The sequence below is a fragment of the Muscardinus avellanarius genome (genome assembly GCF_963383645.1).
Source record: "Muscardinus avellanarius genome assembly, chromosome: 7".
Lineage (NCBI taxonomy): Eukaryota > Metazoa > Chordata > Mammalia > Rodentia > Gliridae > Muscardinus > Muscardinus avellanarius.
In genome coordinates, this window is record NC_137793.1 from 48662378 (window position 1) to 48688618 (window position 26241).

The 26241-nt window shown below is 41.8% G+C and overlaps 1 protein-coding gene across 3 annotated transcripts in view; it reads left to right on the top strand.

Moving 5' to 3' along the window:
* The window catches only part of SEMA6A (semaphorin 6A), a gene marked incomplete at both ends in the record, with an annotated part of 65727 nt that extends 40051 nt beyond the window's left edge, over nucleotides 1-25676 (top strand). For 2 of the 3 annotated variants that reach the window (XM_080698929.1, XM_080698930.1), the window contains 2 exons: nucleotides 2350-2514; nucleotides 24478-25676. In XM_080698929.1, the coding sequence (XP_080555055.1) occupies nucleotides 2350-2514; nucleotides 24478-25676 (1364 nt within the window). The remainder of the gene's footprint in view (nucleotides 1-2349; nucleotides 2515-24477) is intronic. The other variant, XM_080698931.1, reaches the window with a different exon arrangement.
* Between the last annotated feature and the right edge of the window lie 565 nt (nucleotides 25677-26241).

Consider the following 26241-nt stretch of genomic DNA (forward strand, 5'->3'; position numbering starts at 1 on the left):
ATCAGATTTGATAATCAGCTATTGCTATTTCTGATTGTTTCATTGACCACTGGCACGTGTTCTGTATCTTCAAACACGGATTTAAAAAATTACAAACCTCATGCCTCTCTCTCTCTCTCTCTCTCTCTCTCTCTCTCTCTCTCTCTCTCTCTCACTTTTCTTTTGAGTAAATCAGATGCATGGTTTCTCTAGATTTACATATAGAAAATTGAAATGTGGTGGGTATTAGACTAACACTTCAGCAATAGGAAGAAGAGGCTGATTTCTCACATTTGTGTAAAGCGTTTTCCTACCTAACAACCATCTGGTCCACATTAATTTCCTTGCGTAGCCATAGCTTTCCATTACCAATGAGTTTTCCATGTATTTGCAACATATGGTCCAGGAAATCTTTCTACAGAGAATGTGTCCCTTAGGCATATATTTCCCCTAGATTACCATATTAAGAAATGTTCTCCTTAAACCATACTTATGGCATTACTATAAAATTGCCCCTTGAACACAGTTAAATCGAAAGAGCTCAAAAGGCCTATCAATTCAGGTAAAAGAAATTTTTGCTACTTGGAGGAGAGATTTCTTCTTTCCTCCCTTTCTCTTTTTAAGTCCTTATAAAGCTATTTCTAATTGTTTGCTTATACTGGGGGCCAAATTTTCTCTTTGGCTGGTCATAGGTTTTATTAGAACAATCTTGGAACTCAGTAGTGGAAAGATAAGGTTCTATGTTCGACCCCAATGTAAGCAAAAAGGAGTAGGGGAATTCTGTACCTCCATTTCTCAGACTGATTTTCCTGCCCCTGTTCTCTTGTCAGTATTATGAGATGAGATGTGAAACTCAGAAACCCAAAAACAAAACAAAACAAATCTAGAATTAAGAATTCTTTAAGTCTTAAGTGAACATATTTTTAGCAGTGGGATATGAAGCAGACTATTTTCAACAGAGCGGATGTTTGAAGCTGTATGGGAGCCATGCAAGATCTGCATAGAAAGTGACTTTTTAAACATTACCAAAGCTCCAGAGAAATCATCTTAGCTTAGGTGAACCACTTGGCTTGCTTTTTCCTTCTAAGCAAAAATTTAAGATTAAAAAGCTATTTTTAAAATATATTGTTTGTAATTTGTAATCAATTTTCAGTAATAATTGTACAAAAAAGAGAAATATAGTGCATTTATCCATATTATCTATCTTCCTGGCAGCCAGTATTTATTAATCATGTACATGGTGATCATATCCTAAGGCTGGAATTTGGGGAGTTATTGTGAACCTGTCTTGCTTTCTACAAAAGCACCAATTACACATGCACAGTAGTTTCCTGATGTTTTTTAAAAAATTGTTCAGAAGGTTGCTATAGGTAAGATAGTTTAACAAGCCAGAGACTCCTCTTGAAAATCACAGACAGGTTATATTTTATTTCTACCAGACAAAGAGTCCGGCCTCTTTAAATCATTGTGACAGCTTATATCAAATCATCTGATATGATCTGCATTTAATCTTGCAAAATGATGATGGAAAAGCTTGCAAATGTACCTATAGGATATGTCCAGAGTATCTGCCATAACTCCCAACCTACCCATTTTTCTGGCGTTATCTATGGTAGGCTATTCTGAATCTCAAAAATAATTTTTTTCTCTAGTTTGACATGTCAGTCAATGAGATCTCAAAAACAACATATCATAAATTATGTCATAAAACTGTGAATCGAGCATTAGTATAAGAACACTCAAAAGGCACAACCGTAATAACACAATTGAGACCTCTCTTCCAGTGAAAAAGAGGTGGGAGCAGGTCTTTTTGGAAAGTAGAAATTCCTCTCAGAATGGAATGGCCTGTGAGGCTGAGACTGAAGAGTGAGCATCCTTGTAAGCCTCCATGGGAAGGGCTCAGTACAGCTGGGTTATTTTTGATGGGAGACGTTCATCCTCTACCATGAACCTGCCCCGTCAGCTATAGCGTCCCAGAGAGGACATGCTCTTTCTTTCATGCTGCATGGAACCAACAGAGAAGGACAACTAATATTTTTTAATCAGCTGCTATGGTTCAGACACTAGATACTTTCACCCTTTTGTCACTTTATCCTCCCAGCATTGGGAGGCACCATGATCTTCACTGCGTGCAGAGTAGAGCAAGGGGCTGGGATAGGATCTGGCCCCTCTACCTGTAACGATGAGGTTCATGTAATCTTCTCCTGAGTACACACCCCACGCCAACACCAGCGTGCCTGGTCATTTCTAGGACCATCTCTTCACAGTCTCACAGCCAGCATGTGTGTTCTACCTCCTGGCCACTGAGCAGAGGAAATGTGCGGGTCTCTCTGGTGATGCTTTCCCTAACTGTATTTGTGATGAAAACAGGGCACACCAGTTCCCTCTTGCCCAGCACCACCACATCAGATTCGGCGGCTCAAGAGGGGTATGAGTCTAGGGGAGGATTGCTGGACTGGACGGACCTGCTCGATTCACCGGATGGCACAGACCCTTTGGGGGCAGTGTCTTCCCATAATCACCAAGACAAGAAGGGTAAGGCCTTGGAAATGCCTCTTCCTCTGGGGGAGAGGGAGGGAGAGTGCGGAGGACTGTGTAACTGCTTCCAGCTGAACCCCCTCCTCAGCAGCAATGAGGGAACCTCCAATGCACCACCACTGAAAGCTTCTCTGAAGAGACTGCAACCCAACCCTCCTGTGAGGCTCAATCCCAAATTATTACCCAACTAAAGCGAGACCACACAAAACACATAACAAATCCTCTGAGCTTCTTCCGCATTGTCGAGGTGAGGCTTGGCTCAAGTTGATGTAGATCCTGAGATCCCTTCCCATGCCTTCTCAGGCTGGGAGTTTTTGGACTTTCTCCTCCTACTATAATGTGACGGAATGCCATGTGGGCTTTGGCAAGTGAATGCAATCCAAGTAAAAGCCCATTAATCAGTGAATTGCAAAATAGCAGGGCAAAATCTTTTCTTGCCAACAGCATCTTTCCCTCTCACGCTCTCACGTGGTGCTGAATTTGAATAGAGCCATGGTCCTCAGACTACTGTAATTGCCCTTAGAGGACAACAGCTGAAACAAAAATATGTCATTTAATTAAGCAGAATTGCTATGCATTTAAAATGGAAAGGAAGCCACACAAAATGAAAGGGGCTCTACTGTGAACTGTCCTAAATTCTCCTTTGCTTTCTTTGCTTGACTGCAGACAGGAAATGTCATCTCTTTTCTTGCCATTTGCTGCTTCTGGTAACACATCCTACTTCAGTCGCAGCTGCAACCAAAGAGGCCTTTACTTGTCCAAAAAACAGTCTTGTAAATCAGAGCCTCAAAAGCCCAGTTATGTTGCTGAGCTGTTTCCCCCCATTCAGAATTGTTTACTTCTATATGTTTTCAAGAGTTCCTTCCAAGTTGGAGTTTGCATTTCGAGGGCAGAACAGCCACAGTGACGATCAGAACAGTCTCTGTCAAGTCCTCTCCTGGAGTTTTCTGCATACATATTTCCATTCTACCTTCAATGGAAAAATTTTTGGAAAAACCCTCTCGCTCAATTTTATCCTCTCTTTTGCTTCTCTTCTCTTGAGATTGCCAGGCACTCTGCTGCCCAACTTCCCTGGCCTAAATGTAGACATTAGCCCCTTTTATCTTATTCTTGAGCATGTCCCCTTTCTCAGTTTTATTACTCTTTATGAAATTCTTTATGTAAGACTTCTATTTTTAATTTACACTTAAGGGGGTAAAAAGCAGGTTTTGTCTCATGAGCCTCTTTAAGTTGGAAGGATCTCTGTTCTTACCACCCCTTGCAAGAAAGCACCTGATGAAGGAGAAACTGCCAGACAGGCCAAAGCCCAACATGTATCATTATATGTGATGTGTGGCTCCAGTCCTCGAATATTTTGTTCTGGACTATGTTCAAGAAGAAATTATTTATTTTGAAAATCACTCTGTTTTTGGCCACTACAGTTTTCTAGGGAAAAAAGTCTTTCCAGTAAAGTCCTAACTATATCAGCCCAATAGCTAGCTGTTGGCTGGTGTCATTTTCTGTTCACTGCAGGGATGGGTAAGGTGGATTTTCTCGAGTCAACTCCCCTAAGGAAAGGAGGTTCTCAAAGAGTCCAGTTAACACTTTGACAGATTGTTTTACAATTCGGCATTGTTCATTCTCTTGGGCCTTATTATGAATATTGACAAAGCTGGAAGCAGTCTACACATCGTCAAACAATGGTGGCAGAGGTGATTGCATGGGTGTTTAACATGATCACTGTTCCTGTGCTACTAACTCCTTGCATTGCCCTGTCAAACTTGAGTTTGATTTTTGACAATCAGTTATGTGTTTAATGGGGCAATACCAATGAGTTGTTATGTAAAATTTTTAAAAAGATATAGCTTAATGTTCCTTTTGCCATGATTTTTATGATTTAATTTCCATTTTGCTCTGAATTATTTTTCTGTTTACTGTTCATGATTTATTTTAAATGTTTGTGTTGCCAAGCGCTGTATGGTATGACTTAGTGGTGGCGTGATTCTGTTGGAAAAGTCTTGTTTTTTTTTTTTTTTTTCTGATCCATTAAGATGTTCCTTAACTTGGACCAAACTGTGATGCCTTCGCTTCTTTTCATTCCCTGACACTGTGCTTTACCAATGTCACATCCCTGTGTGCAGCATCCCTGTGATGCGCGCGTCCCTAGGTTTCAGAAGGCCTCTGATGCTGCTCTTTTCACTGGGCCGATTGTCTCATGAGAATGTGACATTTTTGTGCTCCAGCTTTGGGAGCTAAATATACTCTGGAATTGCTTCTGAAATACCTCACATTTTCCTGCTAAGCAGAAAGTGTGTCCGCTGACCAGCCAGCCGAGGAGGAGTCAAGTGTCCAGTACCCTTTTTATTTTGGCCACTGCAAAAGAGCCAGTGAGCAAAAGGAGCCTAGCAGCTCTGCAGAGCTGCTGACTGCCCCGCGGCCAGTCCCATTCTTTGCCACATTTCAGGCTCCAAATGATTGTACATTTCCAGAGTATGTTTGCTTCCCTTTTCTTTCCTTTCCTTTCACATCCTTTGTCTTGATTTAATCCTGTGCATCCCTCACATTCTGTCAAAGCACCATTCTCAACTTGCAGTCTAACCCCCTTCTGCTACCATTGTTCTTAGCCTCCCCCTTTCTAAGTAATAGACCCAAGCCTCTGCCCCTCTGTGGAATGTTCCAAGGCTCTTTCCTTCTACATTGTGAATAGCATCCGGATGCTGTATGTATATATAGTTTGTACTAACAAAGTATGAGAAGAGACCTGCACAGCCTGCAGAAGCATTATCATAGGAAATGAAGCAATTTTCTCTCTCAGTAACTGGCCTTGCCCTTCATTACCCTGCTGGCCTTATCTAATGTCTCTTGCCCTCACTGCTTTTCTTTAAAATTGCCTGATATCTTTCAAGCCCTGGATTCATTAGCAAAAACACAGTCAACCTCTCTGTTTTATCTCTGGGTCTCTAGATGTCTGGAGCCTCTAGGGCCAGCCCTTTAATCACCAAGTTGATAAATTAGTTGCAGCCCTGACTACTTCTTTCTTGGCTTTGCCACATCTAAAAATGTATATTATTCATTCATCCAATAACTATAGAGATGGTAATGGGTAGTTACAAAAGGGCTCTAATTATGTATAAATAAGAAAGAAAATCCAGTTTATTTTTAGATCTGGCTTATCCCCCACTACCCTTCACCACAGCTAAAGAAATAAGAGCTTTCTTTTTTCGATTAAACAATCCTGAGAGTGAATAGCCACTCTTGTGCCTCTTGTTTCTAACCAAAAGTTACAATACCATAAAACCTGACTTCCAAGAGGCCTGTAAGACATGTGGAGGGAGTTAGCCCTGCACAAAACTGCCAGGACCACGATGTAGCATAAATATAAAATGTAAATGCTAACTGCTGCCATTAGGACACAAGTATAAATACTCAATGGAAGAAAATTCCTTATTTCACACTTTGTTATAGAGTTCTTGTGAGCTCTCAAAATAGTTGAAATATTAAATATAAAGAGATGTTCTCATTTGATGAGAAATGCCATTTTTCCAGTGTGCTTATATATTTGGGGAAATCTGTAAAGTGAGATATTATCTCATGATCATTATAGGCAAGGGAAAGATGTAGAGACAGTATTGAAATGAGCGGTTAAAAATAATTTAAATTAGTTTACAGCAAATGTTGAATATGTGTTAATTAATATACAAGCTATTTGTGTAAGGAGTTTTCAGCTGGGAAATAATATTCTAATAAGATTATCAGGGTCTATGTAGGATAATGAGTGTGTTGTCTATCTTTATAGCAATCCAGAGTGGATCACAGACTTTATCACCAATTCTCTTTTTAGCCAATTACACATTCCTTTCATGCACTGGAGCCTACCACAGTATTGACTACAAGTGGGGTGGACTCCAAGGTGGCTCAGGACATCAAGGCTTTCAGGAATATTGAATCATGTGATTGATGTGTTTGCCCTTTTTATTTCTCTTTCAGTCAAGGAATAAGTCTCAGTTTGGAATTTTGTCATTAACAACACCTTGAAATTGGTACCATTCCTGATTGAAGAAGAGAGAGCAGACTTTAGACTGGTGCTTTAAAGACCCTACAGCTGGATTCAGCTAGAATTAACATGGTTTTGCTTTCATTCAGTTGTAGTTTTTGTGGTTACCTTTTATCTATGAAAAGTGACACATTTCCATTGATAACAATGATAATGAGGTTTCCATTTGAAATATATCTTAAAGGCAAGTTAATAAAATAGTCAATAAAGAGCAGTGCAGGGACATAAAAATACTAAGTAAATATTGCTGTAGGTGAGATTCATTTGTGTGACTGAACTTGTAGTGTTGGTATTTGACCAGCTAAAGTTTGGTTAAATGCTGGTGTAGAGCATTTAAAGAAGCCCACTCAGGGTTAAAGTGCAACCAAGAACTTTGCTTCTGGCACTTGGAGAAATGCGTTTGGTTGATCCAAAGCCCTCTGTCCACAGCACTGCAAAGCAAGTGTATGCATGCCGAGTGTTGCCCTGAGGCCATCTAGTGCTCTTTGGGTTGTCTGTCCAGCTCCCAAGTATTGCATATGATGTTGTTGGTGGATTGATGAAATTAAGTCTCTCATCTCTCACAATTAGAATAATTTGGAAGTGTAGGGCAGTTGGAGAGGGAAGCAAAGTTTTCTCCTTTCACAAGCAACTTTCTTTTATTGATGGTTTTAACCAAAACATTTTTTTTTTTTTTTTTTTTTGGTGGTACTGGCATTCCTGGAAACCCTTCTACCTCCGGGCTACACTCCCAGACCTATTTTATATTTTTATTGGAAACAGGGTCTCTTTAGCCAGCAAGGCTGGCTTCGAACCTGTGTGATCCTCCTGTTTCCTCCTCCCAAGCATGGGGATTACAAGCATGTGCCACCATGCCTGGCTAACCAAAACTTTTTTTTTTTTTTTTTGGTGGTACTGGGGTTCCTGGAAGCCCTTCTACCTCCGGGCTACACTCCCAGACCTATTTTAACATTTTTATTTGGAAACAGGGTCTCCTAAGCGAGCACGCGCGGCTGGCTTCGAACCTGCCCGATCCTCCTGTCTCTGCCTCCCAAGCGCGGGGATTACAAGCGTGCGCCACCACGCCCAGCTAACCAAAACATTTTTAAAAGACGATTAATCACATGAGGCAGCAAAGTGATCATGGGATGAGTCAGAAAGAAACATCAAGGTGGCCACAGATGAATCAAGGAAGGAAAGGGTAAATAAGGCAATTGTTAAGGTCCCTTCTTATCTTCGGAGTCCTGGTTTTTTATCCCATTTGGTCCTTGTGTGGGCAGTTTGTGCCTATCCCACACACTGGACCAATGTGACCATAGAGTTGGTGACTAAGAAGGCCCCAAATACCTGAGCTTTGTGGTTGGAGGTGGGAAGCTGGGTCAAGTAGAAATTTAAAAATTGATTTAGACTAAAAAGAAATGAGCTGCTCGAGGCTTGGAGAGCACAGGGCAAGTATGTTGTTGTTGTTGTTGTCGGGCGAGTATGTTGTTGTTGTTGTTGTTGTTGTTGTTGTTGTTGTTTTTAGTTTTGTTTTTTTCCACACCAGCGTCAAGCACCTTAGTGTAGATTGCAGCTAGTTATTACCCAAATTATAGCTGAGGGAAAGCTTGCCTGCTGCTTCCCATCCACTTCGCCGGTATCCACAAGGACTCTAGCACCAGAGCAAATCCATCTTGGTGTACCCTACACTTGACCCTCCTTTGCCTTCCGCCCAGTCATTCTTTACCAATTCTGAGTCAGTCTCAAGCCATGGGAGCCAGGTTTTGTGTATGGAGAGACCATATGTAATCATAAGAGAGAACCCAGCTCTGAAAACTCCTGCATTTAACATTCTCCAGGGCTTAAAATCTAACTGAATTGGGATTTTCAATTATCTCACTTATCCCAATCAGGAAGGTACTTTCTTGCCTCCTGTTGAGTTATATGTCAGTAATTTTATGTACAGAGAAAATGATTCTGATGACAAGAACATAGAAATTAAAACCAGCTTCTCTTTTTTTTCTGATTCCTAAACTTGGGATGAATTTTTTCTGCCATTTCACCAGTAACATTCATTACTGTAAAGAGGAGTTGGGGCTACACTAGAGATAGACATAGTTCTTGTCCAAGAAGTAGCAAACTGCCAGACAGGCAGAGTGAAAGTAGACGTGAGAGCCACGCAAATGCCTATACAACCAGCATTGTCTCCATGTGCAAGGCAAAGCCACGCACAGCCAACTTCAGGAAACCTTCCTGGGCAGTGAACACAGCAAGCACATAACACTTGGAGACAGCTTCTCAACTCCTTCCCTTCGGTACCAGTGTTAGAGCAGTAATATACCACTAGGCAGGGGAGACGAGGAAACTGAGGGACATTGGGTCTAGGAATCTTACTTATTTAAAGAAAAGAACTAAGTGCATACTGATTCGCCTACCTCTTACTAGTGACAGTATCTCAGCCATTTTTAGATTTTAGGGTGGAGCAAAACAGTCTTCAGGAGACTTCAAGGAACAGGGCTCTGTCCACAGGAGTCCTGGAGTGGGGGGCAAGGTTCCCTCATTTAGACCTCACAGTGGAAACTAACTGAACCCAGGTATGGTCAGAGACCAGAACATCGAGAGGCAGGTTGAGTGTTGTTTCAAGAAGCCCTTTGAATTAGAGTTTGTTTATTCTGTTTTTGAGGATTAGAGGAAAGGTATCCTGCAAAGTTCATCAGAAACCTAGCATACAAGCTGCTATTGCTACTGTTGGTAATGAAATTTTAAAAAATTCTTAAAATTTAGTCTTTTTTTAGTTTCTTAATTTATAAAATGTGCTATATCTGTTCGCATATAGATTTTAATATCATTTTTATAACTCTGTTAAATTGTTTTAACCAACACGAGTTTCAAGTGCACACAAAGAATGTTTCTGGGAGTTATCAGAAACACCCTGTTTGAGAGTGGAAGAGTAGAGTGACTATATAAGTTGCTGAGGTTGGCCATGAACCTATGATTCTCCTGTCTCAGCCTCCCAAGTATTGGGATTACAGAAGTGCACACCACATCCAGCTAGGTTAACAATGTACAATACAATATGCCCGATAAATTTGACCTTTGAATATGAATTTGAATTCACATGCACCTGAATCCTATTTTTAAATATTTAGATAAAATTGGATAATTTTAGTATATGCACATGTCAAATATTGCATGGGGCATATTTTTCTGAAGTTTAAATTTAGACAAATATTCTACATTTTTCTCTACCTGAATCCTGTTGAGGAGGTGCTAATAACCTATTTAGACTAGACAGAATCTAGTTCTTTCTCCATTATATTTGCCCTTTAACTCTTGGAAATCTAGAATAACCCATATCAGAGAGTTTTAAATGCTTATTTTATAAAAAATATTAATGTAATTTCAAAAATGATCACTAAAATCATAAATGTGTCTGAAATGAAATAAATTTAAAAGATTATCATTGAAAGCAGGCTTTCAAATGCCACTTTTAAGTGTGAAAGGCTTAGAAAATCAATTGATCTTGAGCAGAAACACTGTTACAATTATTTGGTTTTTAATTTTTTTTCTTTACCCTTAAGTTTTTATCAACTATTGTGTTAACCATGTGTAATGTTGGTCTCATTTTCATGGCTTTGGGAAGAACTGAAATCCAAAAACACTAGACAATAATACTTTAATAATGGTGGTGATAAACCTAATTTCAAAGAAAGGCCAGACAGCAAGGTTTCCCTTGGTTTCTTTCTTTCTCTGTTCAACAAACATTCCACAGACATGGGCTATTTGTAAACTTTGTCGTGAGTATTACAGAAGATAGCAGTTTGAAGTCAACACAAGCTTATAGTTGAACAAGGAGGTTCACTGGTACTCTATCTGACTGGGGCAGCATGAATTCTGAGAGTCAAGGGAAAACAGACAGGCAGAGCACAGAGGATTAAAAGGGAGTGTAGCTGGTTCCAAGTCGGAGGCTAGGGAATGGCTGAGCAAAGCAATGAAGGAAAAGCTGGATTTGGGGGCAGAGAAGGGAAGGCCATTCCAAGCTGAATTCACTGCATGATCAAGACACAAAGCAGTTAAAGTACAGAGATGATAAAGAGGCAGGCAGTGCAGCTGACTAAAACAATCAACTCTTGGGAGGCCTGGAATGGGAATTGAGATTGGAGTCTGAAGCCCTGTCAGTCTGAGAGGTGTGGGCTGTAGCTGCAGGTAGTGGAGGAAAGCACAACAGACAGCAGGAAAATGGGATCGAAGGAGGGTGGAAGAAGAGCAAGACCAAGTAGACAGATTGAGAAATAATATAGCAAACTGATTCATCATATGAAGTTATTAATTATACAAACACACTCGCAATAGGCTTGGAAAGTAGAACTGTTTTGCATCAATTTTGAGCCTAGAGTATCTATTATCACTGATACTCTTCTGGTAGGTGGATGTTCCTAGCCAAACTAAGAAGCTTTAACCCAGGTGAAACTCCACAGTGGAGGTTCTCTGTCACTTTAGTAAAAACACTGGGGTGCGTGGCTTATGACAGATGCTTCATCCTGAATGGATTTTTAAATAAGGGGAGGTTGAGAACGGAATAACAGTGTGGTCCAGGGTGCTATGCTCTACTTTTGCTATATTATTTCTTGGTCAGTTTAAAAACAAAAAAGAATCTAATTGTGCTATCTTGTTTTTCTTTTAAGGACTGGGAAAATGGTATTGTGCAAAGACGGGTGCTGGGCATCTGAAAGCCCACATGACTGTTTGCCCGTGTGAGCCGAGTGTGCAGGGAGGGGAGAACAAGCGCTGGGGAGCATGTGTGGAAGGCTGTAATCATTCTTTCAGTAGTGCAGGCATGGATGGAGATTTGATCTAATTAATTTTGTATCCTCTTGACAACTTGCTGAATTTATCTAAGGTCTTGATGAGATTATTGTGGAAAGGGTAGGAAAAAAAAAAGTTAAATGTCAGCCATGTAGAAAGCTGTTTCATCTCCCTGCCTGCTTGAATCTGCACACCAATATTTAAATTTTTCACTAAACCTCTTTTTTTAATCCACCATCCATTTTCTAAAAAAATAAAGGACTTAAATTACAATTATGGAGACTTGAACTTTTGCTTTTAACAGCAACTTAAATCTTAGGTATTAAGAAAATAAATTCAGCTTCTTGAGGTGCTTTTTACCTTTCACCTATAGCTGCTTTTGGAAGCCATGTCATTCCTGACCTAACATTTTGCACCACCCTTTTCCTTGGTCTTTTTTCTCCACTTTTTCCCATCTTTAGTTCAAAAATGCAGAATAAAAAAGTTTTCTGATAGTTTAATGGAACTTTCAAGAAGCACAGAGACTGGGTTGGGCATAACCTTATTACGCGTCACCTAGAGTACTTCCACACTTCCCCTTCAATTGACTTGACTGCATCATGTCCGTCCAGGCAGCTTAGTCCTAACAATAAAACTAAATAGTTGATTTATAGTTTGGATGCAGGGCAACTAGAAAAATAATATTATCTTGGTTTTGAAACTTGATAATATCCTAATTTCATGAAGATTGTTTTAAGGCTTGATTAGAAGGTTTACTTTGCAAATCACCATGCTTCATAGACTAACCTACAGATGGAAAAATAGTGGAAACCAGGTAATTTCCTTTTCTTAACATTATTTATAAGCTTTTCTTAACATTATATATAAGAATGTCGTTGTACTCTGTAAGGCTTGCCCAGAATACAAAATCATGTCATCACACTAGAAAGAACTGGGATGCAAAAGCTATGTTCCCTAGAGAGATACAGGCTATGCATGTAATCTTTAAAGCAGTGCAAAGGGCCTAAAGGGCTGCTGGAGGAACTGAAAGGAGCCACATGAACCTCACTGTATAGGAATCTAAGAAGGGCCCTGAAGTAAACTAGTGTGATGTAGTTGAACATACTCAAATATTCAGGGTGCACAGTGGATGGAATTTTAATCCGTGTCCAAAAGCCAATTACAGAAAATGTGAAGGTTTGTCATCTTCAATTAATATTTCTTAAGCTCTTGTAAGTTTACAGCTTGGAAACTATCTTCGTAAAGTGATTTGTTTTTAATAGGTAATAAGAATTCTCCCTCTACAATTATTTTTAAATTTCATAGTTTTAAAAAGGAGGCTTTCCTTTTTAAATATATCTCTGTACTTACATTTTCTTCACCAAAGTCATTCATTATGAACTATGTAGAAGTAACGGAGTTCAGTGTAAACAGCCATAGGCAGTGCTTTATTAGGAGGGAAAATAGTGTTGAGAAATTTATGGGGCTGCAAACTGCATTATGCCTAACCTTTTGGACATATTAAAGGATGTCATTTTCAGTCCTGTAGCCTCTTGTTATTCATAAATAATAGATAGCACTGGACACAATCATCTGACATTTGTGAAGGTAATAAATATACCCTAAGTGCTGATGGGTCCTGCACTCTAGGATTTAAAAGCACACACCAGAAATTTTATGTAATTTAAAATGCCTTATGTAATTCTATAGATTTGCACTTTCAGTTCAACACAGCAGATCCAGAAGTGCTGGGCTCCGTGGAGCGCACCAATGTGCTAGGCGTTTATTATTGAAGCAGAACCATAACATAGGGAATGAAACATCAGCTCAGGTCCCTGCGTTCAGTCCAGGAAAATGAAGGATTTTTTTTTATTATTATTATTATTTTTTGGTGGTACTGGGGTTCCTGGAAGCCCGCCTATCTCCGGGCTACACTCCCAGACCTATTTTATTTTTGGAAACAGGGTCTCCTAAGCCAGTGCGGCTGGCTTCGAACCTGCGCGATCCTCCTGTCTCTGCCTCCCAAGCGCCGGGATTACAAGCGTGCGCCACCACGCCCAGCCTTCTTCATATTCTTTTCTCTCATCTGGTTATGCAGAGGTTGGCAAAAGAGTTTTCACATCATCTGAACCATTCTCAGTGTCACTTACTGGCTATGAGTGGAGTTAAAGGGGCTGGTTTTGAGGTGACATTCTATGTGAGACTTTAAAGAGCTATTCTACCCAATGGGCCCCATCAAGCATTCTGCCCCTTCTGCCTCTGGAACCCATGTAACTGGGCCATCTAAGCTCTGTGATTCTAACCACTGCCTGATGGCCACTGTTAACAAAGACGGGAACATCAAATGTTCCCCTTCATGTCTTCACATCAGGGCAGATAGAGACCATAAGATAAGGTATGGTAGTGTGAGCTTGTAATCCCAGCGACTCAGCAGGCCAAGGCGGGAAAATCACAAGTTCCAGGCCAACCTGGGCAACTTAGTTAGACTATGTCTCAAAATGAAAAAAATATAAACACCTGGAAATGTAGCTCAGTTGTAGCATGTAAACGCTCTGGGTTCAGTCCCCAAGTTGTAGCATGTATAAACTCTGGTTTCAATCCCTAGTACCTAGTACTATAAAAAGAAAAAGGGGGAGAGAGAGAGAGGTCCCACAGGCCTATGCCCAGAAGCCATGGTGCTGGCAAATTAGGTTGGTTTTTGCTACTATGAGAGCAATAGCATATCTTTAGACACATATAATGATTTCATCTGGTATTATGGTAGAGTGTGAGGTATTTGTCTTACCAACAAAATAACACCAAGTTTGCATTCTTTATCAGAGATTGTAACCAGAGTAAAGAAATGATACATGTAACACCCCCAAAATTTATACCTTGAGCACCAAGAAAGGTTTGGTACATTTATTTTTTTGTTTATTCTACCAACCTTTTTTTTTTTTTTTTGTGGTACTGGGGAAGGAACCCAGGGGCATTCTACCTCCGAGCTACACCCCCAGCCTTATTTTTTATTCTTTATTTTGAAACAGGGTCTTACTGAGCTGCAAAGGGCTCACTAAGTAGCTGAAGCTGTCTGCAAACAATGATCCTCCTGTCTCAGCCTCCCGAATGCTGGTGTGCCACCACGCCCGGCTTCCTAACAACCATTTTGGAAGTCTGGCTAGCCACTGCCTCACTGGTATTGAAGTTGGACTTAAGGGCTAAACACCTGGATGTATTTTCTAGAATGTTATCAATGTCATTTAGGGCAGTGATTCTCAAACTTTAGTGAACATAAGAATCATCTGGAAGCCTTGTTAAACACTGATTTCTGGACCCAGCCCAGAGATACTGAGACAGGAGGTCTGGGTACAACTCAAGTATTTGTGTTTCTATCGAGGTCCAGGTGAGGCACTGACTCAAGACATATTCCCTGTTGCTAATGCTCACAAGCCAAGATTTTGCTGTATTTTAAATCCTTATTTTTCTACTCTTGCCTAACACAATTGAGTCCTACCAAAGTGCTGCCTTAAAGTAGTCTACCTTGGACCCTATGCAAGGCAGGCAACTGATCAGAAGTTCTCTTAATGCTATTAATTGAGCATTAACATGTTTCCTGCACAATGCCAACTGCTTTGTTTTTGTTTTGTTTTTTACCCAGGTTTATCCTCCCATGAACATTATAGCCAGCATTGCTTGAGCTTAAAGATTGGGTGACATGCCTATGGTCACACAGCTAGTTATTTGTAAAATCAAAACTCAAGTCCAGGTCCTTATGACCTCGTAGATTGTATTCTTAACCAGTCATACCCAGTCTCATCTTTGACCCAGATCCCAGTATCTATGTTCGTAGTAAGTTTGAGCTGGAGTATTAAAACAGACCTGTTTCCTCATATTTGTTTTATTTTTGCTTCATAGAGGAAAAAGTGAAAGCACTGCAAATAATCCAAAGAATTATCCACATTTCCCAATTTTGTAAGAACCACTTCCACATTTTATAGCTTTGATGCCATGTGAAAGAGCATAGGAAGAAGATGGGACTAGGAAGTTAAAAAATAGAAATGCTTTGTCTGGTTTCAGAAAGCTAATGGATGTTGGGTCTCCAGACATATTTAGAAGGAAAACCTCAGAGTAGGAAAATAAACCTTGAAAATTCTGCAAAACCTTTGTCAATCGAAAATAATCATTACCCTTCCAAGGACAGGAGCAGTTTTAAAACACAGAACCACAGACCAACATTTTAGAACATAGCTTTTAAAAATGATTCTGTTAAAGCCGGGCGTGGTGGTGCATGCTTGTAATCCCCGTGCTTGGGAGGCTGAGACAGGAGGATTGTACAGGTTCAAAGCCAGCCTCAGCTACTTAGTGAGGCTCTCAGCAACTTAGTGAGACCCTGTTTCCAAATAAAGTATTTTAAAAAATAGGTCTGGGGGTATATCCCAGAGATAGAAAAGCCCCTGAGTTCTACCCTCAGTGCCACAAAAAACAAACAAACAAACAAAAAACGACTCTGTTAGACTCTCAGCCTAGCTATCAGCCCGTGATCTAGGGAGACATCCACAGCACCAGTTCTGAAGCAGTGGAGCCACGGGCTCCGTGAACTGAGCTCTGAGCAGGAATGAAGTTGTTTGTTAAAAAAATGAAGGCCAGTGAGTTTTTTCAGACTCATTTCCCTTCTCTTTCTGTGATGATGTCCCAAACCAAGTTGCACCAATTTCAGAGGTGATAGACCAGGAGTGGGTTCCTCTGCATCAACCACAGCAAACATTATTTCAACATGTGACTATTAAAATAGCTTCTGGAATAAGGATATTAAACAGGCCAAGAAGTTGCCTCCACTTGGGCACAGTCACTATCTTATCACATCTTAAAGACTAGGCCCCTTGTAATGCCTAATCTTCAGCCAGCCAGGAAATCACAAAAAGAAATAAAAAAGGAAAAGGAAAAGGAAAGTTTGAGTTATAAACTCTGAAATCTCCATGGCTGCTGGCGGTTCTGTTTATGCCTAAGCCATCTGGTTCCCATTATGCCGTAAGACAAGAAGGCTGGCCTGAAAGCTGCCTCCTACCAAGATAACCACAGAGAGCTCCCATTCGCTCCAGCGGGTCACCCTCACTGGCCGAGGTGTGGCGTGGCTTCGAGGATAACTGTCCGCAGCTGGGGATTTCCCTGATTGTTTTCTGCTCTCCTTGTGAGGGTCAACAGCAGGCTCTTTGTGGTGAGCTGGGATGCTTGGCTCATCTTTACTTCATTCATTCACATTGCCTTGCAGAACTGTGAGCTGGGCATTTTGTAGCAATAAAATTTTTAAACAAGAAAAATTGGGTTGTTGAATTCCATTCACCCCATGTTGTTATAAGGATTTCCAGGAAATTGCAGGCTGTCTTACTCTCAAGCAGAATCAAAAGTCTATTTTAGGGGATCCTACTCCAGGGCTTTTCTTGGTGTTTTGCCATCTTTCCTCTCTCTCAGACCCAACACAAACCCTCTCTGCCTTGGGATGGAGGGAACGTCCATCTTATCCTTGTTTTTGCCTTTGCATATTTCTCCAAAGGACACAGAGAGGCATTGTTGTCTTTGTGGTCACCGGGTCCACTTGACACAGATGCCTATTAATCACTTCACCATGGAGACAGACACATCCATCCTATCACAGCAGCTCAGAAACAGGCAGAGCAGTGAGCGGGAGGGACAGGGAAGTGCATGCTTCAAGTTCCTGGCTGCCTGAGTCGTATGCATTTAGAGAGGTAATTGGGATGGGGGGGGGGTAGGGCTCTTCCTTGGCATTTAGCCTATTAGGTACAATCAATTTTTTTGTATTTTTGTCTGTTTTGCTTCATATTTTGACTGGGATAAGTATACATGAAGATGGAGAGTTTTAATTTTAAAAGCAGAATAATAATGGACTAGCAGCACTCTCAATGCAAAGATATTGACTCTCTGAAACCAGTAGTTTTTTAATAAAAGATTACATGTGGAAGAGAGAAAGCTGAAAGAGCTTCCTCAGGCAAGATGACCCTGAAAATTGCATGTTAAATTAGCAAAGAACTCTCCTCCTAAAAATGATAGGTCTCTTAAACATCTTTTTTGGTCATTCAAGGCTATTCATTGCCTTCTTCCAAATGCTGTTTTTTTTACCTCTTAATATTTATTATTTTCTCTCTATAGGTGCTCATTCATTCATGCCTTTATTTACTATGGGTTTAACAGGTATTTCCTTAGTCAGTGGTGAATTCCTGTCTCTTAGAGCAGTCTAGGTGAGAGAAACAAACAGAAGGCTGATGATTCTAGAATAGAAGAGTAGAGCTCTGGAGACACTTGTAAATGAAAGAGCTCGTCTAGTCTATGGAGGCAAAGACGGCTTCTGCATTGAAGCTGAGCCACCGAAGGCTGGAGTTCCTGTGTGGGAAGGTGGGCTGGGGAGAAAGCCTGGACACAGGCAGCGCCCAGCAGGTGGCTGATGCCGGAGTGTAAGGAACCAGGAGGGGTCAGACCATTCACTCAGCACAGCTCTCCCTTGCCTTGCCTCTGCTCCTTGGCTGGTTTGGGGGTGTTTTATTTTTTATGTGGGGTACTGGGGATTGAACCTAGGAGCACTCTACCTCCAAGCTACTCCCAGCCCTTTTTATTTTATCTTTTTAAATTTTGAAATAGGATCTCTCTAAATTGCTGAGGCTGACCTTGAGCCTGCAATTCTCCTGTCTCAGCCTCCCAAATACTAGGATTACATGTGCATGTTACCATGCCTGGCTTATTCCTTAGTTTTCTGGGTCTCTCAGCTTCACTTGAAATCTTATGAGTCTATAAGGTTTGGCCTAAATACCATTTCATAGTAAAAAAAAAAAAAAAAAAAAAAAAAAAAATGGCTTTGCCCACTATGGAGGTAGACAGGCTGTATCTCAGGTCTGCTCTCTGTGTAAGGTACAGGAGTAACGACACACACATTCACAATTTGGGTGGAGCCCTGTGAAAATGCCTGCCTGCTCCTTACTTCTCATGCCCCATTCATTGTGCCCAACATTAGCACAATGCTTTAGTGTGTTTGGAAAATGTTTGCTAAAGGCAGCCACAAAAATGCTTGGAACTGAAGCCTTCTTATACCAGGAGAATAATAAAGGCACAAGGAGACTCACAATGCCATCCTGAGCTAGAAGACAGCATCATCTCCAAAGCAGATGTCTCAGGGCCCGGTGCTGCCTCCTCCACCCCTACAGACCAGGCAGTCATAGAGAACTTGGGGAACCGGGATGCCAGAAAGCCATTTCTTAAAATAATCAGGTACTGATATTTCAGAATTCATTAACAAGGTTGCCCTAGGAGAAGTCAGAACTGTATTGGGCTTCGTCTTATTTTACAGTTTCTGATTGTTCTTAATTTAGAATTACATGTTGCAGGGCCTGGTGGGCAGCATGCTTTAAAGCTTTTCATTGCTTTGGCCTCTATAAAGAGCTTTGGACAGCCTCACTGAGGCCTCCCTGTGGCATCAGAAAACTCTCGCCTCAGGGAGGGGGAAAGTGCAGATTCTATTCTTTTTCAGTTCTGCCAGTTTAAGGCATGATCTCAGAGAAATCTCTAAGCCTTTGTGTGCTTTGCTTCCTGCGATCGGAAGGCGGAAAGAATAACCATTTAGCACCCCACGACTGGTGAGAAATAGCTGGTGGTTAATGAATCAATGCAAAGGATGTTTCAAATACTGTTTTCATTACCAATGCCCCATTTTCAAGTGTTTGAAAGCAGGAAGCCCAGAGGTTGGTAGAGGAAGGCATTCCAACACTGAGGGTGGAGAGGCCTACCCTGATTGCCTCCCTATAGTGAGGGGACTCCTGGGCAGGGAGTGTGTTGCCCCACAAAGGCCCTTCCACTTCTCCAGGCTTCCAAGCAGCTGCTGAAGCTCCATGGCCCTTCGCAGAGGTGCACTTGTTTTGAATTATTTAATTCCACTGAAGCACTCAGTTGTTGCAAATAACCCCTCTATCCTCATTGGCGCTTTAGGAGTTATCCCAGAGCCAATGTCTTTTCATTTTGAAAATAGTTTCTCTTCTTATTGTTTATATAATTTCTTTCTGTGACTTCAAAAGCAAAGTTATAGTCATTCCAAGATGGCCCACCAAATTTAGAGGTGTGTTGAGTAATGTCTCTACAATGTATTGAAAACTCATGTGTTCAGCAGTCATTTTTTAGCTCTACTATGGGCTAATTGTAGGACCATTACTGGGAATCTATAATTGCTTTGCTTTGCTCTGCATTTTTTTAGTTGTGTTATTTCTGTAATTATTTTAAAATTCAGGACCTACAGATAATTCCAAAACAGAAGTGTTTCCTCCTGCTGTCTCAGTATCACCTCTTATTTGGAGAGTGAAAAGTTTGATCAGGGAAAAACATGCCTGCACCTTTCCCCTTGGAAGATCCATAACTAACGAAATCCACAGGAGCAGCTGTGATTGCCTTCCTGAAGCCCTCTACCAGCCACTAACCCACCACATGCCTTCAGTGGCTTCTTTTGGCCTTTAGATTTGTCTGGCAAACTACAACATTTAAGCTCTTTTCTATTATTTCATTTGATTTTTCTAACACTAAGGCAGTAAGATTGTGTGAATCCCCATTACAGATGAAAAAACTGAGGCAGACATGTTGTCACTTGTCAAAAAGCTGTCCAGCCTGTAGGTGGGAGCCCAGGCAAGATTTCAGGCCCTTTACATATTCTCATTTTGCTTGTATCTCCCTCACTGGGCCTCTCAAACAAACCTGCTATCTCCTACCTTCACGATGGCCAGGGTATAATTGTTTTTATCTTCCAGAGTGCTAGGAATCAAATTCAGGGCCTTGTGCACACTGGGCACTAAGTGCTCTGCTGCAGAGCCACATCCCCAGTCCACAGAGCTGATTGATCATTTTCAGGAGTCGCCTTTGTTCTTCTCATCATATAAGCAGAAAGCTCTAACTTTGGAAGGCATTTCAAAAAATACCCACTTAATTTTATCTTCTTCAACTGCATTTTCAATTTAATCTCTGATGGTTTCTACCTTGGGACACAGGGTTTCTGAATTTGCACAAGCAGATGAGGGGAGCCCTTTTCCTGCTTCAAGATCTGAAAGATGAAATGATTCCAGAAAGGTCTCTAAGGACACTATTTACATAGCAAAATGAGATGGGGAAAGAACTGTCAGGGACACCATTTTCCTCAAAGGTCAGAGCCAACTTGACTGGTTAACAACCCAAAACACCTGAACTCAAATGTCATCCACTAAAAAAGCCTTTCCTAGGGAAAGAGCCAGTGATTTCATGAGTCCAAGAGAGCCAAAGACATTCAGATGTGAAAGAATGGTACTTAAGAGCTAAAAGTAAGGTTAAAAAGCAATGGATAAACTGGGAGAGGTGGCACATGCCTATAATCCTAGAACTTGGGAGACTGAGACAGGAGAATCACAGCTTCCAGACCATGCTCAGCAACTTAGCAAGACTCTGTTTCAAAAGTGAAAATTAAAAGGCAGATGAGGGTACAGCTCAGAGGTAGAATACCCTGGGTTTAATCCCTAGTAACAAAAACAGAAAATTTGAAAATTGTGCAGTTTTCCTAGTGAAATACATCAATTGTTCTAGCCTTGTTTTGGCACACAAGTCTTGCCCTGCTCACTCACACGCCAGAAGCCAGTAGAGAGACAGGTGGTGCTAGACGGAGAACTTGATGACAGCAAGCCAGCTGATCAGAAGGTGAAGGCCTATCTTGTGGGAACAGACCATCGCCCCGGGAGGCCAAGTGAGGAGGGGTTTGTGTAGGAGATGGGTGATTACAGAGTGGTTGACGCCTTCACACAGGTGGAGGTTTGTGACCCAGTGCTGCACAGCTGGCACTAAACGCTTAGTCACAGATACTTTTCAAGATTGCACATCTCAAGAAAGATTGCTATTTTTTGGGCTATTTTTGTCACTGATTCATTTGCCCATGTGCAGTTTTCAACCTGTTACACAAGGTACAGGAAGAGGGAGCGGCTGCCCTGAGGCCTCCTTGCTGTATTTCACCTGTTTGTAGAAGACGGGTTAAGTGATGTAACCAGGGAGCCTGCCTGAGAGCGGCTCTGCGCTCAGCGCCCGCTTCGCTCTTGCCTTGTTCTTAAGCCAAGAGGGCAATTTAAAGTTTACACTGCCAAAGTCAATTTTAGATAGCTTCTTGTTATAACTCCACATTTTTGCCTACCTAAATATGATTGCCTGAAAAGGCTTCAGGAAATAAACATTTATTTTCATGAGAAATTTTTCTTACTACCTGTCATTGGTAGGGGTCTAGCCCACTGAACTCACCAAGAGCATTAAAACCATTTTATTAACAGGGTACCTTTCTGTACAATTATGTGTAGGTGGTTAAAAGCAATGTTCCATAGAGCCCTATACACAATCGGAAAATCAGTTGCTACTTTTGACTAACAAGGAAATACAAATTTTAGGAAGAAATTTTCATCAGCACACTTTCCTGGTTAACTAGGTATTAAAACATTTTTTAATTCAAGATACTCATTTTGAGGCATGCTCAATGCATAAAAAATGTGAGTTATAGTCAAATATCTCTAATCCCTGCTGGGTTTGGGTTATTTTGTTTGTTTTTATTTTGTTTATTTGTTTTGTTTCTTGATTTCTACCCCTTGAAAGTTTGTGAAGCTAAATCTGGAAATACTTGACAAGTGTCACATTTGGAAATTATTCAATATTTTATCATCTCAAACACATTTTCCTTAGGGCAACTACTCTTTATCGCAAAGGGTATTTGTATAATCACAGAATCTTTTTTCTCAAGAAATAGTTGCTGCTTCTGTTTATTCCCACCTGAAGTCACAATCCTTTGTCATAGGTAGTCATTTCCACAGCAACCAAATGCGATGTCACAAGTGAGAAGGAAAGGGCCTTTTAGAAAGGAAAGAGCGTCATCTTCAGGCTAAAGTGTCTGCATTTTAAAATCGTCATTGCAGTAGCCAAATACTTGAGCAAGAAAAAGCACCATGACCAGGAGGCTGCATTTCTTCATGGTATTGGTTATGACAAAACATTTCTTTTTAAAAAAAAAAAATTTTATTGAACATAAATGGTATACATTTAAACTATATTTGGTGCCCTCTCCCTCCCGCCCCCATTTTCCCTTCCCCCCTCCCACCAGTGGTTGTCCAGGGTAACCATGTCATATTCATAATTTTACACATATTCGGATGTAGACCCTCATTAATCAAGATCAGCCTTCCTCCTCTCCTATCTTTCCATTCAAACTTATGACAAAACATTTCAGTAGAAGTTAAGGGTTGCCTATTGTGGGCTTAGAAAGGGGTAGAGATTTTTATTTCATTTAATTCTAATTCTGTGCCACTGATAACTGCCAGTAAAATACATTAAACATATTCCAGAAAGAGTTGATTTAGTAGATGAAAAATGTATCTCTGGAGACCAGAGAAGAGACATTTTCTGTCTATGGTTTCCATAATAGGAACAATGTTTACATTTCCTCAGCCCTTGCAATGCCTCTAATGTATTCATGCTCTTTCACTCTCCAGAGGCAGGAACTGAGGTTTTTGAGATTCTATTTTTTAACTACTGCATCAAGCACTTAAGATCTGACAATTGTGACGTATATTCTCACTTGGTATTAAAAAATAAAAGCTCCGGTGTTTGCATTTGATTAGAGTCGCTCAGCTTGGTGGCTGATTAAGCAGGAACAGGGAAAGCAACTTTCTGCAGAAATCCAACATCTTGGTTAATGTAGTGTAAGATTATAGACAGGGGTAGTCACATAATTTTTATGAAAGTGAACTCTGCAGCAAAATCTCGCCGTGACAGCAAACTCTAAGCATAATAATGAGACCTGACTGCTCAGATCTACTACAGGGCCCAGCTGGCCTTTTTTCTACTCTTTCAGTTCCAGGAAGGAGAGAGCTTTCTTCAAATATTAAACAAATTTCTCTGAAATTGTGGATTTTTTAATGCAAAATAAGCTCAAACATTCTAATCAGTGATCTTTAGCTCTTTTCAATGTTCCCCTGTTGCATTAGGATAACTAAGATATTCTGAGTATGGAGGAAGAGGGAGCAATTCTGCTCATGCTAAATGAAAAGGATAAAGGCTTCCAGCTGGGGTCTTTCCTCAGGACTTCCTGTGTGCTTTTCAAGCAAGTAGAGGATAGTTGGTGTATGTCATTTCTGGCCAAAGAAAAGAGCTAAAGCTCAGCACCTTTTTTCACATGTCTGATTGGATTATTTGTTTTGGTTTTCTTTTTTTTTTTTTTTTTTTTTTAGTGTTAAGCTTTATTAGTCCTCTATCAGAGGAGTAGCTGGCAAAGATTTTCTCCCATTCTGGAGGCTCTTTCTTCAGACTCATGATTGTTTCCTTTGCTGCACAGAAGCTTTTTAAGTTGATACCATTTCGTTAATTGATTCTCAGTATTGTAGCACAATTCACCATAGCCAAATTATGGAACCAGTCTAGGTGTCTGTCAGCAGATGAATGGATAAAGGAATGTGGTACATATGCACAGTGGAATTTTACTTAGTTGTAAGAAGAACACAATATGTCATTTACAGGAAAATGCATGCAGCTACTAGAGATTCTGCTACGTGAGGTCAGCCAGGTTCAGAAAAACGTCTTCTGTCATATGTGGAAACTAGAGAGAAATAGGAAATAAAATGGATTTGAGAGAAATGAGCAGAGAGCAGTAGAATAGTGAAGTGGGAGAAGAGGTTGAAAGGGGGAAAAAAGGATCGAGGAAGGAAACATCTCACATAAAGCTCTGTCCCTACATGAAGGTGTCTCCCAGCCTGGCCTACGTGTGTGGGTGGGAGAGCGGGGTCTGAAAAGAAACACACAGCCTACATATGCTTGTGTCTGTTTACACTCACTCTGATGTAGAATTTCAATGCACCAATAACAAGAAAATAAATTAAGAGGGAAAGAGATAAATAAGTTTGAAAGCCAAAACTCGCCATATTCTATGGAATGAAGCTAACTAGGAAAAGCTTGTGCTGGAGAGAATGAAAACAAAGGAGGCAACCAATGAAGCTGCAGCCTTTACCCGCAGGGCTGGGCGGGGCGGGAGGAGTAATTGGTTAAAGTTCGGCAAGCTGCTCGCTGAAGACAAGTTTTGTGGAGGTGCTGTTGTCACTTGTTACTGTTATTAACTGACGGCGCAAATGCCATGCTTCCGAGTCTTAACGCCTGTGCGATGTTTGTTGCAGGAGTGATTCGGGAGAGCTACCTCAAAGGCCATGACCAGCTGGTTCCCATCACCCTCTTGGCCATTGCAGTCATTCTGGCCTTTGTCATGGGGGCTGTCTTCTCCGGCATCATCGTTTACTGTGTCTGCGATCACCGGCGCAAAGACGTGGCAGTGGTGCAGCGCAAAGACAAGGAGCTCAGCCACTCCCGCCGCGGGTCCATGAGCAGCGTTACCAAGCTCAGCGGCCTCTTTGGGGATAGCCAATCCAAAGACCCCAAGCCCGAGGCCATCCTCACGCCACTCATGCACAACGGCAAGCTCGCCACCCCCAGCAGCACAGCCAAGATGCTCATTAAGGCTGAGCAGCACCACCTGGACCTCACAGCCTTGCCCACCCCAGAGTCCACCCCCACTCTCCAGCAGAAGCGGAAGCCCAGCCGCGGCAGCCGTGAGTGGGAGAGGAGCCAGAACCTCATCAACGCCTGCACAAAGGACATGCCTCCCATGGGCGCCCCTGTGATTCCCACGGACCTGCCCCTGCGGGCCTCCCCAAGCCACATCCCCAGCGTGGTGGTGCTGCCCATCACACAGCAGGGCTACCAGCATGAGTACGTGGACCAGCCCAAACTGAGTGAGGTGGCCCACATGGCGCTGGAGGACCAGGCCGCCACCCTGGAGTACAAGACCATCAAGGAACATCTCAGTGGCAAGAGTCCCAGCCACGGGGTGAGCCTCGTGGAGGACCCGGATGGCCTGCCCCCCAAGGTCCCGCAGCGAGAGGCCTCCCTGGTCCCTCCAGGAGCCTCCCTATCTCAAAATAGCCTGAGCAAGCGGCTGGAAGGGCACCATTCCTCCTCCTACGGGGCTGACTATAAGAGGAGCTATCCCACGAACTCACTTACGAGAAGCCACCAGGCCACCACCCTCAAAAGAAACAATACTAACTCCTCCAACTCCTCTCACCTCTCCCGAAACCAGAGCTTTGGCCGGGGAGACAACCCGCCTCCTGCCCCACAGAGGGTGGACTCTATCCAGGTGCACAGCTCACACCCATCTGGTCAGGCTGTGACTGTGGTGAGGCAGCCCAGCTTCAACACCTACAACTCACTGACGAGGTCAGGGCTAAAGCGTACTCCTTCGTTAAAGCCAGATGTACCCCCCAAACCTTCCTTTGCTCCCCTCTCCACATCCATGAAGCCCAATGATGCATGTACATAATCCCAGGGGGGAGGCATCAGGAGTTGAACCAGCAGGCAAGGCCAGTGCCCACTCAGCTCAGCAAGGTCCTCAACCACCTGGAGCATCCACCAGACCAAGATGGCCCGTGGCAGAGCTGAGGATGCTGCGTCCTCCTCTCTGGGACACAGGGGTACTCTGGAGAATTGGGCCACGTGGTTTGGTGAAGGTTTGCAACAGTGGGACTCACCTCTATTTTCTTCCTTCACTCTTACCCACACCCTAGAGCAGGTCAGACCCACTAAAGACTTGAGTCTTCATCACAAACATGAGCCAAAAGCACATACCTACCGCATCCCTTCATGTACACATGCACATGCGCACAACACATCCATACACACACACACAAATAGCTACTGCGGCAAGAGTCCATGACTACAGGATGTTGCCAAATCAGGCTAGCGTTCCATAATACAAAACACAAACATGTTTTAAAAAAAATCATGAAAATTTTAAAAATAAAAATAAAGAATCCATTGACAATTCTAACTCAGATTTTAACAATGGCAGAAGTTTACTATGCGCAGATACTGTGAAATGCCCACCA